At 41.7% G+C, this 15,475-nt stretch overlaps 1 protein-coding gene across 1 annotated transcript in view; it reads right to left on the bottom strand.

The window, feature by feature from the left end:
• Drd3 (dopamine receptor D3) overlaps positions 1–15,475 on the bottom strand; it is a 70,903-nt gene that overhangs the window by 38,857 nt on the left and 16,571 nt on the right. The window contains exon 3 of the mRNA XM_006975753.4: positions 876–988. Within this exon, the coding sequence (XP_006975815.2) occupies positions 876–988 (113 nt within the window). The remainder of the gene's footprint in view (positions 1–875; positions 989–15,475) is intronic.

The raw sequence follows: 15,475 nt of genomic DNA, 5'->3' as shown, positions 1-15,475 counted from the left end.
GACCAACATGGCCAACTGAGACCGCTTAACTTAGCTTTGTTATGATAATACCTCCATATCATTAACCCTGTAAAGTCTCCAGTTCCCATCATGCATCTGATATCTCAACATATCCCAAAGCCCCACATAAGAACAGAAAATGGAACCAAACAATTTGGGACAAACCTGTTTGCCAACTTTGACTCCATAATATCCCCCTGCCCCCCTTTAGAGTTCTCCCCTAAGATGCTATCCTAGACCCCAGGCAGCATGATTCTCTTGAAAAGTCCACACTCCCCCCCCAACCATTATTGTAAATTAATTATACAATGTAGTAGGTGCAACACTTCATCTTGATTGTCTGCTTTTGCCCTGAAATAAAACTTCCTCCCAATTCCTTTGTTTGTTTCTTCTGAATTCTTTCTCTGAAGGTAACAAGAACTTGGAAACATTGGCTAGAGATCTCAATCCGCTCTGTCTCTCTCTGAGACCTCCTGAGCCTTTATCAGCAATAAAACCAACTATAGGATTTCTTACCAACTCATCAACCTACTGTATGTCTTTTTCCATTCTCTGCCCTTTTCTTCCAGTTAGGAATCACAAAAGCCCATAAGGATAACGGGAAAGCAAACCCAAGATCATGGGGGGGGGGGGGGAGCAAGAGTAGATTGGCTGGAAGAGAGAAAAGTCTAATAAACTGCATAGGGCAATTATTTCCTGTCACAAGTTTTTTTTTTCCCTCATGTGCAAACCATATTTTAAAAGAAAAAACAATAAAAGAAAACATGGCAGTGGTGAGTTCCCTTGGAAGTGACCCGAATATCTCAAGTGAGTTTCTTCTGTACCCCTTTAGGGCCATCTGACTCCTAAGCCTGGAAGGGGACTCCCAGCCCTACCTGTCTATGCTGATGGCACAGAGGTTCAGGATGCTGGCTGTACACATCATGACATCCAGGGTGACAAAAACATCACAGCAAATGCGGCTGAAATTCCAGACTCCACCTGTCACCTGGGCATTGGAGACAAGAAGGGTGTTAGTGTTTTCCCAGGAAGGGACAATAACCCAGTCAGCTCTCTTGCCTCCCATAAGCTGCTCCTCACGGATGCCAATGCACCTTCTTGGCTCCCCGTGGTGGGTGCCATCAGTACCAGAGGGCTGACAGGCACAGAGGGTGTGCCAGGATGTCTGGGATTGATTGCTAAGGAAGGGACAGAATAGTAGAGTGCTAATGCTAGGAGAGATCTTCAAGATTAATTAGTGAAGGGATTCTCAGAGTGGTTCACAGTGGGATATTCATTAAAGACGTAAATTTCTGAATACCCCATAGATCTAGTGACTCAGAGTCCCAGGATCTGAGCTCATGGACATTCGTCTTAAAATAAGCACACCCCAGTTGTACCAAGGTTTGGCAATCAAACTTGAGGTTCAATCTCAGGGGTGCTCCTTGTAGTTAAGTGGTATGTGCATAGATACATCTTAGCCCATAGATGCACAGCTGTTAGTAAAAAGAGTTTGGGTAGCTGCCCAATGTGTGCCTTGTGCCAAAATTGCCTCTCTGAAGCCCTCTGCCCAGTAGAGAGCTCACCATGTGCTCAGGAAATAAGCTAAGAACACATTTTACATAAAACATGACTCCAAAGCAAAAATCTCTGTGGCTTCAGGTTGTAAAGCTTGGAAACATCATAAGACATCTATGAAAACAAGACTAATTAGTGTGACTGCCTTTGACCACCAATGCTGTGTCCCAAACCTCTAAGAGATGGGAGCAGGCTGGGCCCAGAGGTTCAGAGGAAAGCAGGCATGGCCCTCACCTAGATGAGGCTAGCTGTGACCTGCAGCCTGTGCACAAGAAATCAACCTTCATAGCTCCCTGTGAGGAACACAGAAAGCACCAGGGATTTAGGTGAATTGATTTATATGGGAGCATATTGCTGTTTTATTTTTGCAGGTTTCTATAACCTAGTTAAGTAAGCAAGCTGTATCAGGGACAATGCTACTTTTTGAAAGTCCATACACTGCCACTTCCAGGCTCTGAGGTATGTGGGCTGCCATTCTGGGGGATCACGGCTCGCAATGAGAGTTGGTGTCACTGGCTGTTGATGTGGTTTTAAGTGTCTTTTTGGAGCAGGCTTGGTGTCTATCTAAGAGAAGGAAGGGAAACAGACAGACCCAGCAGATGTTGGGCAATGTTGAGTAAAGGAGGTGCTGTTCTGTCTGGTCCTCATCTGAGACCCTTTTGAGACTTCCTGTGTCAATGCCAGTAAAGTAAGACCTGAAGGGTCCATCCTTCCTCTCCAATAACTTCTCCTGGAGTTCATTTCCCTCTCAGCCTCCCATTTAATCTCTGTATAATCATCTTCAGGTTATTTTGACCAAAGACGCTTTGTTTAAAAGCAAGCATGAAAAGCTAAAGCAAGTGAAATAATCATATTTGTTCACTTGGTTCTGGATTTACTTTCTTTTAGTTAGATCACTCGGCTCTGTATAAATAAAGGCCTAACATCAGTTTATAGGGATGCTGAGAACAGACATCTTAGAAGGGGGGTTTATGGATTCTGATCTACACAGTCATCACACAGTGACTCTAGAGAGTCAGCAGTGATAGATGATTTTGATTACACAGGACAATTGCATGGTATGAAAGCTTCCCCCCCCTCAACTGAATTTTGTGTTCCTAATTTCATTCAACATAGATCTACCATGCAACCAGAGTTTTGATTTGGGGAAAACCTATTTTTTTTTTTCATATAACTGTGAGTGAGTCTGTGTGTTGTGGGAAGTTTAAAGAAGAGAGAATAGTTAGGACTGCAGTCGACCTGAGCGCTTCGTGGTGGCTCATTCATTCATTCTTTCATTCATGTATTTACCAAACAAGTACTTGTGAAGCTGTAATAGTCTACAGAAGGAAGGCACAGTATGTATGTTAACAGACTTTGCAAAATGTATTACAGGGTGAATCCTTGAAGACTTATGTGATAACTGGGGAAAGAAGGCATTCTTTATTATTATTATTATTATCATTATTATTATTACTATCATATGTGAGTATGTGAGCATGATGTACATGGGCATGCGTGCCATGGCATGAGTGTAGAAATCAGAAGAAAACTTAACGGAGTCAGTTTCTCTCCCTTCACTTTTACGTGGGTTCCAGGCATTGAACTTGGGTTGCCAGGCTTATGGGGCAAACCACCTTTACCTAATGAACCATCTCACCATATATACTAATGAGAGATCAGTATGAGTGCCTAGTACAGTTAATACAAACTACCATTTATTGAAAATTTCTCCTACTTGTATCGTCTACCCACATGGCCCATTCCAGGAATTTCTACACCTTTGAAATTTCAGATTTCAAAAACTGACTTTGGTTTTTTTTACTATATGTACTATTACAGCTTTTTTTTTTGAGGAGTGTATAATTTGATAGGAGATTAAATGACTGTTACTTAACCAACTCGATAATGGCAGAGACATTTACTTGTTCACTGCTGCTCTGGGCCTCCTAGAGCAGGGGTTAGGCATGCAAATACCTCCGTCAAGATTGAGTGGTCTCTGACATCCTAAAAGCCATTTATTGAATGCTTGCTAAGTGCCTGGTGTCCTGCAAAGCACTTTGCAGACATGCATGGCCTCTTAGTGCTGATATCATCCCCTGGGAGGCTGGAGGTGTCTGCAGAAGCCCCGTCTATCTTAAAGGTCCCACGAGCTTTGGCCTCTATTCTGTTGTTCGACCTTGGTTGAGTAGAAGATTGGGATTATTGAGGGATGGAATGTCACAGGTGGAGAGGTATGTAGGCTTAGTGCCTGTAGAAAAATACCCATTTACCTTATTTCTTAAAAAAGCTGGGTGGTGGTGGATTTAATCCCAGCACTCAAGAGGCAGAGGCAGGCAGATCTCTGTGAGTTTGAGGCCAGTCTGGGCTACAGAGCAAGTTCCAGGAAAGGCGCAAAGCTACACAGAGAAACTCTGCCTCAGAAAAAAAAAAATTATGTATCTGAGTGTTTGCTTGTATATATCTACACTACATATTTGTGATGCCCATGGAAGCCAGAAGAGGGCACTGGATCCTCTGGAACTGTAGTTACAGATGGTTGTGAGCCACCATGTGGGTGCTGAGAACTGAACCCGGATCCTTTGGAAGAGCAGTCAGTGCTCTTAACTGCTGAGTATTTCTCTCTCTCTCTCTCTTTCCACACACACATATCCTTGCTTTTACTTTTAACCATTGTCTCTGGCCGAAAGTTCTCAAGACTATTGGATAAACCTCTTGGAGTGCATTGCTCACGTCAGCAGACATCCAGCGTCCGCAACCCTAGAGCTTAAAATGTTATAACTTCACATCTGAAACTATGGAAGAGATCTTCCTCCTCCATAGCTCACCTAGCTCGCGTCCCGATCAAAGTTCTCTCTCCCCTGTTGTGTTTTTGACTTTGTCTCTTCTCTGGCTAGAAAAGTTTACACTACTCTTTCTACGGCACAAACCAAATCGCCACTCACATTTGTCTCAGAATAAAGGACTTCTATTATTTTCTTTAAAGTCGAGTTGTTGTTTTGGCACTGAGGGGACTATTAATAACTTCATTACACAGGAAGCAATCCGAGAGAGGTCAAGCCTGCTGTCGGAGGTCTCAAGGTTGGCAGAGGCAGATGGGACGTTAGATGCTATAGAGAACCACACGGGGAGGAGAAGCTCGTGGAAAGGAAAGAAGTGAGTGGACACAAAGGAAAAGGAAAATCAGGGAAGGCTCTTGTCTGGGGATCAGGCACCGTTCTGACGGCCTCTATCCCAGGATTGCCAGACAGCAATGGAAAAGACACCGCGGGCTGCTGTGTGGGACCCTGAGTGCAAGGAGGACTCAGTGCCTTCTTGTCGAACTCACAAGACCCCATTTCTCCTCCATGTTTCCCTTTTCCAGAACCTGCCATCAGAAATCCCATTCTCTCCTTGATCTCAGCCGAGTGCCAAGAAGAAAACAACCTGATTAGCTGATTGAAGTGATTCCCACTAAGATGCCATCACTTAACTTTTCTGGGAGCTCACTCATTAAAATAAGTCTGTAACTGATAGGACACACACACACACACACACACACACACACACACACACACACACACTATATATATATATATATATATATATATATATATATATATCATATGTGACTGTTTATACTACAGTCTTCCACACTGTATAAATAACAGTAAAGGATGAAAATCAGAAGTGCTAATACTATGATAAGTAACCAGCTCACATCATTTCAGAACAACTCAGTCAGGCAACTATGATACTCTGCAGGGAAATGGAGACTTGGGGTAGGGGGTGGGGTTGGCGGTTATTTACTTAAGAACAGCCAGCTATGGAAAAGAGCTAGATTTTTTTTTTCTTTCTTTTTTCTTTTTTTTGGTTTTTCGAGACAGGGTTTCTCTGTGTAGCTTTGCCCCTTTCCTGGAACTCACTTGGTAGCCCAGGCTGGCCTCGAACTCGCAGAGATCCGCCTGCCTCTGCCTCCTGAGTGCTGGGATTAAAGGCGTGCGCCACCACCGCCCGGCTAGAGCTAGATTTTTAACCTCTTCTGTCAACTGTGACTACTCCTGTCCTCAAAGACTCCCACCTTGGCACAGCATTTCCCAGGAGCACACAGTTCAATTCCACCCTACTAGCATTAGAGGGAGGAGTTTTGACCTTGGTCTATCTGTTGACCCAGAAAGTCACTGTTTCATCAACGGCTCACATGCTTGATACGTGGCATGAATGGGTGTGTTGAAATGGATTTAACCTGGTTTTGTTCCCAGGGTCTCTGAAGACAGTGCCTGTGTGAGTTGGGAGGAGAGTAATGTGTGAATGGGTGTGGAAGAACTGAGCACCTGAACCAGAGAGCCTAAGAAAATAACTGATGAAATGTGGCAAGTGCTGACGGAGAGATAAACACAGAGTGCTGAGAGGTCATAAAAGGCGAAGTAATTTTTGAAATTAAAGCAGAATTTTAAAAAATCTGATTGATTTAAGGCTCTTTAGAGACATTTTTCCCCCTAAATTCTGATGAATAACTCACTTCAGAATTATAGGCAGCCAGGTGGTGTTACTCTCACTTGTTAATGACATAGCTAATTCCCTGTAGCAATACGGGGTGGGGGGGTGGGGGGGAGACAAGACAGCATCTTCAGGTACTGAAGTTGGCTATTGATTTCGAGCAGACCCAGGCCAAGACAGCATTTCCCAAACTTACTGATTATAAGTGGCAGTCCCCAAATCACCTAAACAATCACCTAACCAGATTAAACAAATGACTCACAGGCCTCACTCCAAATAATAAGTCCCTCAAGTGATTACTCTTACGGCCTGGGAGGTTTGGAAGGATTGGTCTGGGGGGGGGGGTATCCCTAAGACAGGGCTCTATAAACATTAGTTTTTAAGGCAGGATTTCCCCATGTGGTTCAGACTGGCCTTCCTGCCTCACCTTCCTTAGCGCTGGGGTTACAGGTGTACACCACGGTTTATTCATTTCCTTTTTTGTGGTGTTGGGAATGAGCCCAGGTCCCCATGAAGGCTAGACAAGTACTGAACTGCTGAGTCACATCCTCAGTTTTCTTTCAGCATTCTTTTTTGTCTGTTTGTTTGTTTCTTTGAAACATGGTCTCACTATTCTTTTGTTTGTTTGTTTGTTTGTTTCTAGCCCAGATTCTTGCATTTTTTTTAAGCATAAGTAAAATTCCTGTCTCCTAGGATATGACGGTTTTAAACTTAACTCATTATGATACAGGGATTCAAGCCAACTCCTACACCAAAGCTCCAAAGCCTTCTTTACAACCGATAGGTGAAATAGGAAGAGAACTTTGCGGCCCCTCGTTGGCAGGCATTACACCCCTCATTAGCATGGAAGTTACAGAAAAATAGGTATCATTCTTGAGCTCTTCAGAAAAGAGTCTGGGGACTGTGGTAGTTTGTAAGAAAATGGCCCCCAAAGGGAGTGGCACTCTTAGTAGGTGTGGCCTCATTGGAGGAAGTGTGTCACTGTGGGGACGGGCTTTGAGGTCCCTTTTGCTCAAGCTTCCCTTAGTGTGTCAGTCAGTCAACTGCCTCTTGGCTGCAAGATGTAGCACTCTCAGTTCCAGCACCGTGTCTGCCTGCATGCCGCCATGCTCCCCGCCATGATGATAATGGACTGAACCTCTGAAACTGTAAGTGAGCCGCCCCAAACAAATGTTTTCCTGTAGTGGGTAGCCATTCCAGCTTTGACCTGGAAGTTCCAACCCCCATTGAGGCTTCGGTAACTGTCACGCCTACAAGGCTGCCGAGAGAGGACCCTGAAGACCCGAGATCTGGATGCGCCGGCTCTCTTGGTTCCTGGACCCTGGACGCTGGAGGTAGACCGAGCAGAGTTCTCCAGAGAACACCGCTGGACTACGCCACACCTTTCCCAGACCCTGTTACCTATCCCTTCACTTGTAAGTTACCCCACAAAATAAACCTCCCTTTTAACTACATGGAGTGGCCTTAATTTCACCAATACTTTCCTTTATAAGAGTTGTTGTGGTCATGGTGTCTCTTCATAGCAATGAAAACCTAACTAAGACAGGGACCAAGGTTCTGAGGATGAGGGGGAAGTGAGGGAGGAGGATGGGAAGTTCCAGAGACAAGTGAAGATTAGAAATGCCTCCAACTGTGTTCTACACATAACAAAACAGTGTACATTTGAAAAACCCTGCCATTCCTAATTGCCAGAGAGGCTGGGGGTTGTATAAATGTGCTAGAGAGGATGGAGACTCTCTTTGGCCCAGGAACTTTGAGCCTTGGGCCTTTCCTGGTCCCTTGGCCCACTCCCATTCTGGGGAGTATTTTTCTTTTTCTTAATAAAAAGTCTCTATTTCTGTCCCTACCCATGGGCCTCTGGTCCAATTATTCCAGGACACAAGATCCTGGGAGTCTTGATGGGTACACTTTGGATTTGATCTATGCCTATCACATGAGAACAACTAAGTTCTCTGAGGTTTATGTTTTGGTATGTACTAGTTTTGATTTTTTTTTTTTTTTGGATTTTTTTATAAAAGTAGGTATATTTGTCTGATGGCCATTTGGCATGCTAAAGCAAGGAAATGGATACTTAGGCTTTTAGAACTAAGGTCAGTAGATAATGAAGGAAGCAGTTTGGGTTTTTAAAATGTACTGACCAAACACTTCACACTGCCTTACTATGTATCCCTGGCTGGCCTGGAACTGCATAGACCAGGCTGGCCTCAAACTCACAAAGATCTGCCTTGCTTATGTTTCTTGAGTGCTGGCATTAAAGGCATTTGCACCACCACTCCAGGCTAAGGATGAATATTGGGAAAATGAATTAATGAATATTGGGAAAATGGCAAAAAAAAATTTGTTTTTATCAATTTTGCCACAGTTCAGGAGGCAATAAAGACACCTATCATAGGATCCCTCATTTACTGATTGTGAAAATCAGTTCAATTTCTTATATATTCAAATTCAAATTAGAGCTCTCTGCCTCACAAGGAGAGTTTGTCTACTGCTATTATTTAGTCCAAGTTTTGGATGTTGTTCAAGGTTACAAGTCAGGTCTGTTGTAACTCTTTGTTTCTTTTCCTCAAAAAATGAAGAAGTCAATATTTTAATAAACTTTATGCAAAATAGTCCTGACCATTTTACCTCTAGTTAGGTTGATTGGTGGGTTTTTTTTTTTCTTTTTTTTTTTTTTCAAGACAGGGTTTCTCCATGTGGTTTGGTACCTGTCCTGGATCTCGCTCTGTAGACCAGGCTGGCCTTGAACTCACAGAGATCCACCTGGCTCTGCCTCCTAAGTTCTGGAATTAAAGACAAGCGCCACTGCCGCCCACCTGATTGGTTGGTCTTTAGAGACAGGATCTTACTATGTAATGTTGGCTATCCTGGAACTCACTATGTAGACCAACCAGGCTGGTCTTCAACACAGATCTGCCACCCTCTGCTTCTTGAGTGCTGGGATTAAAGGCATAAGCTACCAGGCCTGGCTCTTTAGGCATTGTTTATTCCAGAAATCTCTTTGGGTTCATGTTCTCTTTCTCAGAATGTTTTTTTTTTAAATTATATTTTATTTTATTTTTTATTTTACAGTACTATTCAGTTCTACATAATAGCCACAGATTCCCTTGTTCTCTTCCTTCCTGCCCCCCTCCCCTTCCCCCCAGCCCACCCCCCATTCCCACCTCCTCCAGATCAAGGTCTCCCTCAAGGACTGGGATCATCTCAGAATGTTTTTAAATGCGCCAAGTAAAAGGTACAAAGGATTACAAATGTTATCACTTAGTATTTCAAGATGTTTGCAACAACCATGATGTAATTTAGAAATGTAAATATCTGTGATTTCTATGCCAAGGAATGATGGTGATATTCATGAATGAAGGAAGATGCTCAATATGAGCTTAATGAAAATAATAATATAATAATATTATTATAATACAATATAATTTTCACTCATGTTGATGGGATCCCCAGGTAGAAGCACATGCAACTTATTAAAATGTAACAGACCATCCATGCTGTGAGACAAGAGAGTCCATGTGGGGCTCAGTCACCCTTTTGCCAGAAAAGGACCAATTAATGCACATCACAGCTAAATCTACATGTCTTCTCAATTTTACCTCGTCCTTTGCAAGACTGTCACAGGCACGGAGGAGAGAAGTTTAGTTCATTCTGTGCCTGGTTTGGTCAAACTGTAAATCATTCCATTTTCCTTTACCAATTTCTATTTTCCAATTTCCTGTGGAATAGAGGGAACCTGCAGTGGTGAGCTATGGACTTGAGTGTCTGGTAACAGTTTTGGGTTCAGCCATCAAGGAAGAACACCTGCTGCTCACCCCCATACAACTGGAGTGTGGAGGACTCTGAGCTGCTGGGGTCTTTCCCCTCTTTCCTGTTGGTGTGGGCATTGGCTACCTATCAATGTATATTGAGGGATTGGTAAAGGCAAGGGCTTTTGGAGGTCCTGGTAAAAGCTTGCAGTCCTGTCTTTGGTTTATATGGCGCTCTTCATGTCTTTTTTTTTTTTTTTTTTTTTTTTGTTGTTGTTGTTGTTGTTGTTGTTGTGGGGATTGAACCCAAGGCCTTGTGCATGCCAGGCAAGCGCTTCACCAGTGAGCTACATCTTCTGCTCTCTTTGGGTGTCAGTGCACTGGGAATCTGAGGATGGGCTGCAGCTCCATGTTGCTTCTGGAGTGGCCTCAGCTATCTTCAGAGTCCTCTCCGAGATCAAGATGGAATTCTTGATGGAGCCACAGAAACGAATTTCTGCAGTTCCACCCCCAAGTTTTGCCAAAGAGCTTAAATGAGACCAAAGCATGTTTCTTGAGGTTTTATTAGATAGAATTATAGCTGGTTAGAAAAGACCCCTACGTCACATCAATGTCATGTCAAGGCTTTTCTTTAAAAATTTTTTTAATCTTAATTTTAATTTTTACTTTAATATAGACACTCTATTTTACAGGTCCTCTGAGTATATATTGTGATTTCCAGGTTAGTGTTTTTATGGGTTCCCCAGGAGTGCACACTATTTCTCTGTGTCCATATCTGTTTCTTGTGCGTTTTCTTGGGTTCTTTTCCTCCTGTTTGCTTGTTTGTCCTATTCCGATGTACTGGTTTTTGTTTTATATTATTATTCCCATTGATGTTCTAATGAGAGACAGAACCACAGTGGATATGGATGGCAAGGGAGAGCAGTGGGAAGGAACTGGGAGGAGTAGATGGAAAGGAAACTGTAATCAGGATATGTTATGTAAGGGGAAAAAAATCTATTTTCAATTAAAGGGGGAAAAGAGACATCTAGTCTTCTAAGTTCTTCAGAGGGATGGTAAATATATTTAAAGTACAGTTTATATTTGTAAAAAATCGCATTCATTAAATCTTAAGATGAAAGTTTTGTTCAGTTACACAATTTTGTATTGACTACAGAGATTTTGATAAGAATTTTCTTCCAAAAGAGATTCTTAAAAAATTAAATTTTACATTTGTTATTTTCCCCTGAGTAGTCAAGAGGAACAGAAGGCAAGAGAGCATAAAATGGTTTTGTATGTTAATAAAAATGCATGGTTTTAAATACATTTGGGAATCAACATGTAAAATATCTAAATATAATTGCTCCATGATGTTGTCTTGATAAACAGAGGTGACCAAGCCTGAGTCCATTAAATGAGGTACATTAAAAACAAAAAAACAAACTTTCATTTTATTATTGCTGTGGGTTTCTTTTTCTAAGAATATGTTTAAATGTAAAATGGTTAAGTGTAAGATTTTGTTAAGGATGAAGTATATGTAAAATCACGGACACATATGTTTCTCAGAGATCTTTCTGTTAAATTTGCTTTGCATGATGCGACTACCAAAGATGCCACTCCCTAGGAAAAGTGACCCTCAGTTTCCAGAAAAACTTTTCTATTACTCTGAATGTAATAGGCAAAATCATTGTGTGCTTACCTCATATCAGGCACAGAGGTAACTAATACCTTGCATTTAGAGAGGGATTAACTTGTTAAGATAGAGTTTTTGTTAAATGCTCAGAGAAATTTCTAAACTGAGTTTTGCTAAGCAATCTTAAACATAAATTTAAGAGATAAGGTATGACTCTTGGGCACATACCCAAGGAATGCTCAATCATACCACAAGGACACATGCTCAACTATATTCATAGCAGCATTATTCACAGTAGCTAGAGCCTGGAAACAACCTAGATACCCCTCAACTGAAATATGGATTAAGAAAATGTGGTACATACACACAATGGAGTACTACTCAGCAGAGAAAAACAATGACGTCATGAAATTGCAGGCAAATGGATGGACCTAGAAAATATCATCCTGAGTGAGGTAACCCAGACTCAGAAGGACAAACATGGTATGTACTCACTCATAAGTGGATACAAGATGTAAAGCAAAGGATAACCAGACTGCAACCCACAGCTCCAGGGAGGCTAGCTAGCAGGGAAGATCCTAGGACCCACCTTTGCATAGATCACTCAGCAATTCAGAAATGGATGAAATCTACATGAGCAAACTGAGGGTGAGGGTGTAATGGAAGGCAAGGGATGGGGCATGAGAACATAAGGGAACAGGGGAGGTTCAAGCTAGAACAGGGACAGAGTGGGAAAGCAAGGAAAGAGATACCACAATAGAGGGAGACATCATGGGAATGGGGAGAAACAGGGTGCTAGGGAGGTTCCCAGGAATCTACAAGGATGACTGCACCTTAGACTATTGGCAATAGTTGAGAGGGTGCCTGAACTGGTGATCTCTGGTGATCAGATGGCTGAATACCCTAACTGTCATCATAGAGCTTTCATCCAATGACTTATGGAAGTAATTGCAGAGATCCACAGCTGGGCTCCAGGCCGAGCTCCAGGAGTCCAATTGATGAGAGAGAAGAGGGATTCTATGAGCAAGGGACGTCAAGATCATGATGGAAAATGTACAGAGATGGCCAGCCAAACTAGTGGAACTGCATGAACTGTGGACCAATAGGTGAAGAGCCCCCATGGTACTAGACTAGGCCCTCTGGATAGGCAAGACAGTCATTTGGCTTGAACTATTTAAGGCTTGCCCAGGCAGTGGGATTGGGACTTGTCCCTGGTACATGAGCCAGCTTTTTGGAGCCTAGTGCCTATAGTGGGACACTTTGCACAGCCTTGGTGCAGGGTGGAGGGGCTTGGACCTGACTCAGCTGAGTGTGCCAGGCTCTGCTGACTCCCCATGGGAGACCTTGCCTTGGAGGAGGTGGGAATGGGTCGGGTTGAAGGGGAAGGCTGGGGGGGAATCTTTGGTTGGTATGTAAAATGAATAGAAAAATCTCTTAATAACAATAATAATAGTAATAGTAATAATAATAAAACAAAAAAGTAAATTTCATTTCATTACCATAAATGGGAAAACAGTGCCACTTCCCATAAACTGAAAGTGACTATAAAGTTGATACAATCTTATTAAATCCTGTCTGTACCGTTACCTGAAAAACAGAGATAAAGAACAAAAATCGAAGGACTGGCCCTATGTGTGGAAACCCTTTTGCATGGTTTCTGGGTCTTTCTGTCCATAAAATATGCGTATTTAGCCAATGCTGAGATGGGCTGATTGTACTGTCGTCATGATAGGCTGATACTCAACACTAATTCATTGTTAATAGATAATATATAATGCATTTTGTTATAAATAATGTTATGAGATTAATTACTTTAATATCCAATTTGATAGATATGTACATTATAAGATTATTAAGATAAAGCTGGTATTGTTTACAAAAAGCAATATCAGATTTAGTCTCTATGTTCATTTCATGATAGGACTCAATTTTTATGTTGTAAATAACAAAAATGTTCTTACGATGAGTGGAATGCTATATATACAGCTATTACAGTTGTTACCTATAATGTAATGCTATGCACATGAGTCTCTAATAACTGCAACATGATAGAAATATCATTAAAAATTTATCCTTTTGCTGGGTGGTGGTGGCGCACGCCTTTAATCCCAGCACTCAGGAGGCAGAGGCAGGTGGATCTTTGTGAGTTTGAGGCCAGCCTGGGCTACCAAGTGAGTTCCAGGGAAGGCACAAAGCTACACAGAGAAGCCCTGTCTCGAAAAACCAAAAAAAAAAATTATTCTTTTTATGTTTTTCAGATATGTTTGCATACAAACACACATAATTCTGTGTATGACAAAAATATCTATGTTTTTAAAGAGTAGTCAGCAAAAAGATTTGGGGGTAAAAACATTGTTTATACCCCAATTACATTGTGCCTTTTGTGAATATGCTTGTGTTACAAATGGCATTCATGGTATTTCTGGAATGTAGATATGAACTAAACATATATTAACATATATACATAACCAGTATTTAGGAAGCTATCAAGAAAACCACACATGAAATCTAGACATGAACTAACATTCCAAAGTACTTCACAATTAAGTGTTTGAAACAATATTAGACTTCTTAAACCCCAAATGTCTGATTTTGGGCTGGGGATGTAGCTTGGTGGTAGATTCTTGCCTGGGATTTAGGGGTTCAGGGCTCAATCTGCATCACCAGAAAAAAAGGCCCAATTTTATGTGGGTTATTTTTTTCCTCACCCCAAGCCAAATATCTTAAGAAGTAAAACCATATGATTTAAAGAATGCAGATGGTACACACACGCTTTCTGATTCCTGAAATATCATCCGCTAATAAAAAGCTAAGAATTGTATTAATACACAACAACCCAGATGAATTACACAAAGTTTTTCACAGTTGCTAGAGGCTTTTCAAGAATATGATAAGAAACTGTGTCTAACTTGGTTAGCAATATCAGAATGGTTCTTCACAAAATTTTCTGGTTCTGTATACCTGAAACATCTGGGTTTCCCTAGAATATCTTATGTTTGGTAAATTTTACAAAAGGGGTGTTGAAAAATACAAATTTGATGTTCTACGTTCCTTGTTCATTGAGTCAGATTCATATTTTAATAACTATTTTGCAGCTCTGGATAAATATGGCTGCTGTGTATGTGAGGTTCATTTGTATACCAGACAGTAAGTCTATTTATAGTTATTGATAACATTTTCAAGACTTGTAAGATGCCTGAAAAATTTATAAAGATTTAAATCTGCTTCAAAAGCAAGGAATTCTGTGTAAATATCATATTTATTTCTTTTTACATCTATGGTCTTCCAGGCTCCAATTTTTCTAGACTGTAAAGCCTAAAAATGCTTTATTAAGCTGATGTCATCAGAGATGAACTTGTTAATTGTTAATAATGATACCCTTTATGGGGCCTATGCATGTTCCTGTTCCTGGCTAGTTATAGTGTTGAGGGAGAACAGGTAGAGAATGGGGTCAGAAAGGCTTTACACAAGAACTATGAATTGACATATGAAAGAAATCAGTTGGCAGAAAGAGACACTAGAAACCAACCTCAAAGCCAACGTAGTACAGATAGAACCTGTGAAGACAAACTTCTGCTACACAAATGTTCGAGAAAGCCCTCGGTATGCAGATCACCTGTAAAAGCCCAAGCCTTTGGAACAGTCTTTCATACAGTGTTGTCAATGAGTTTCCAACCTTCTGGGCTCTGGTCGGCTTCCTCCCTCCAAAGTGGACTCTTTCTTAATATAGCATCTCTGCATCTACAACTAGCTTTATATTCCTGTCCAATTCCTTGCTCCAGGATACAAGAATCTGGAAGTCCCAATGGCTGCCCACCTAAGCCTGATTAATATTCACTGATGCCATTATGACCCTTGAACGCAGAGACTCGCCTGCCTCTGCTTCCCAAGGGCTGGGATTAAAGGCATGAGCCACCACCCCTGGCAAAAGCTAACTTCTTTCCACTGTAAAGCCAGCGTGTTGGACAGGCACCGCAGGAGGCCAAACTGAAAGGCGACCTTCAAAGAAAAGGATGAGGAAATGCCTCCACCCCACAATCTGTCGAAGGAGAGACTTAAATCAACTTGCAGATAACTCTGCTAAGTGTGCAGTGTATAGGAT

Source organism: Peromyscus maniculatus, chromosome 12 (genome assembly GCF_049852395.1).
Source record: "Peromyscus maniculatus bairdii isolate BWxNUB_F1_BW_parent chromosome 12, HU_Pman_BW_mat_3.1, whole genome shotgun sequence".
NCBI lineage: Eukaryota > Metazoa > Chordata > Mammalia > Rodentia > Cricetidae > Peromyscus > Peromyscus maniculatus.
The sequence above is the reverse complement of the archived record's forward strand: the minus strand, read 5'-3'. Positions and strand labels throughout refer to the sequence as shown.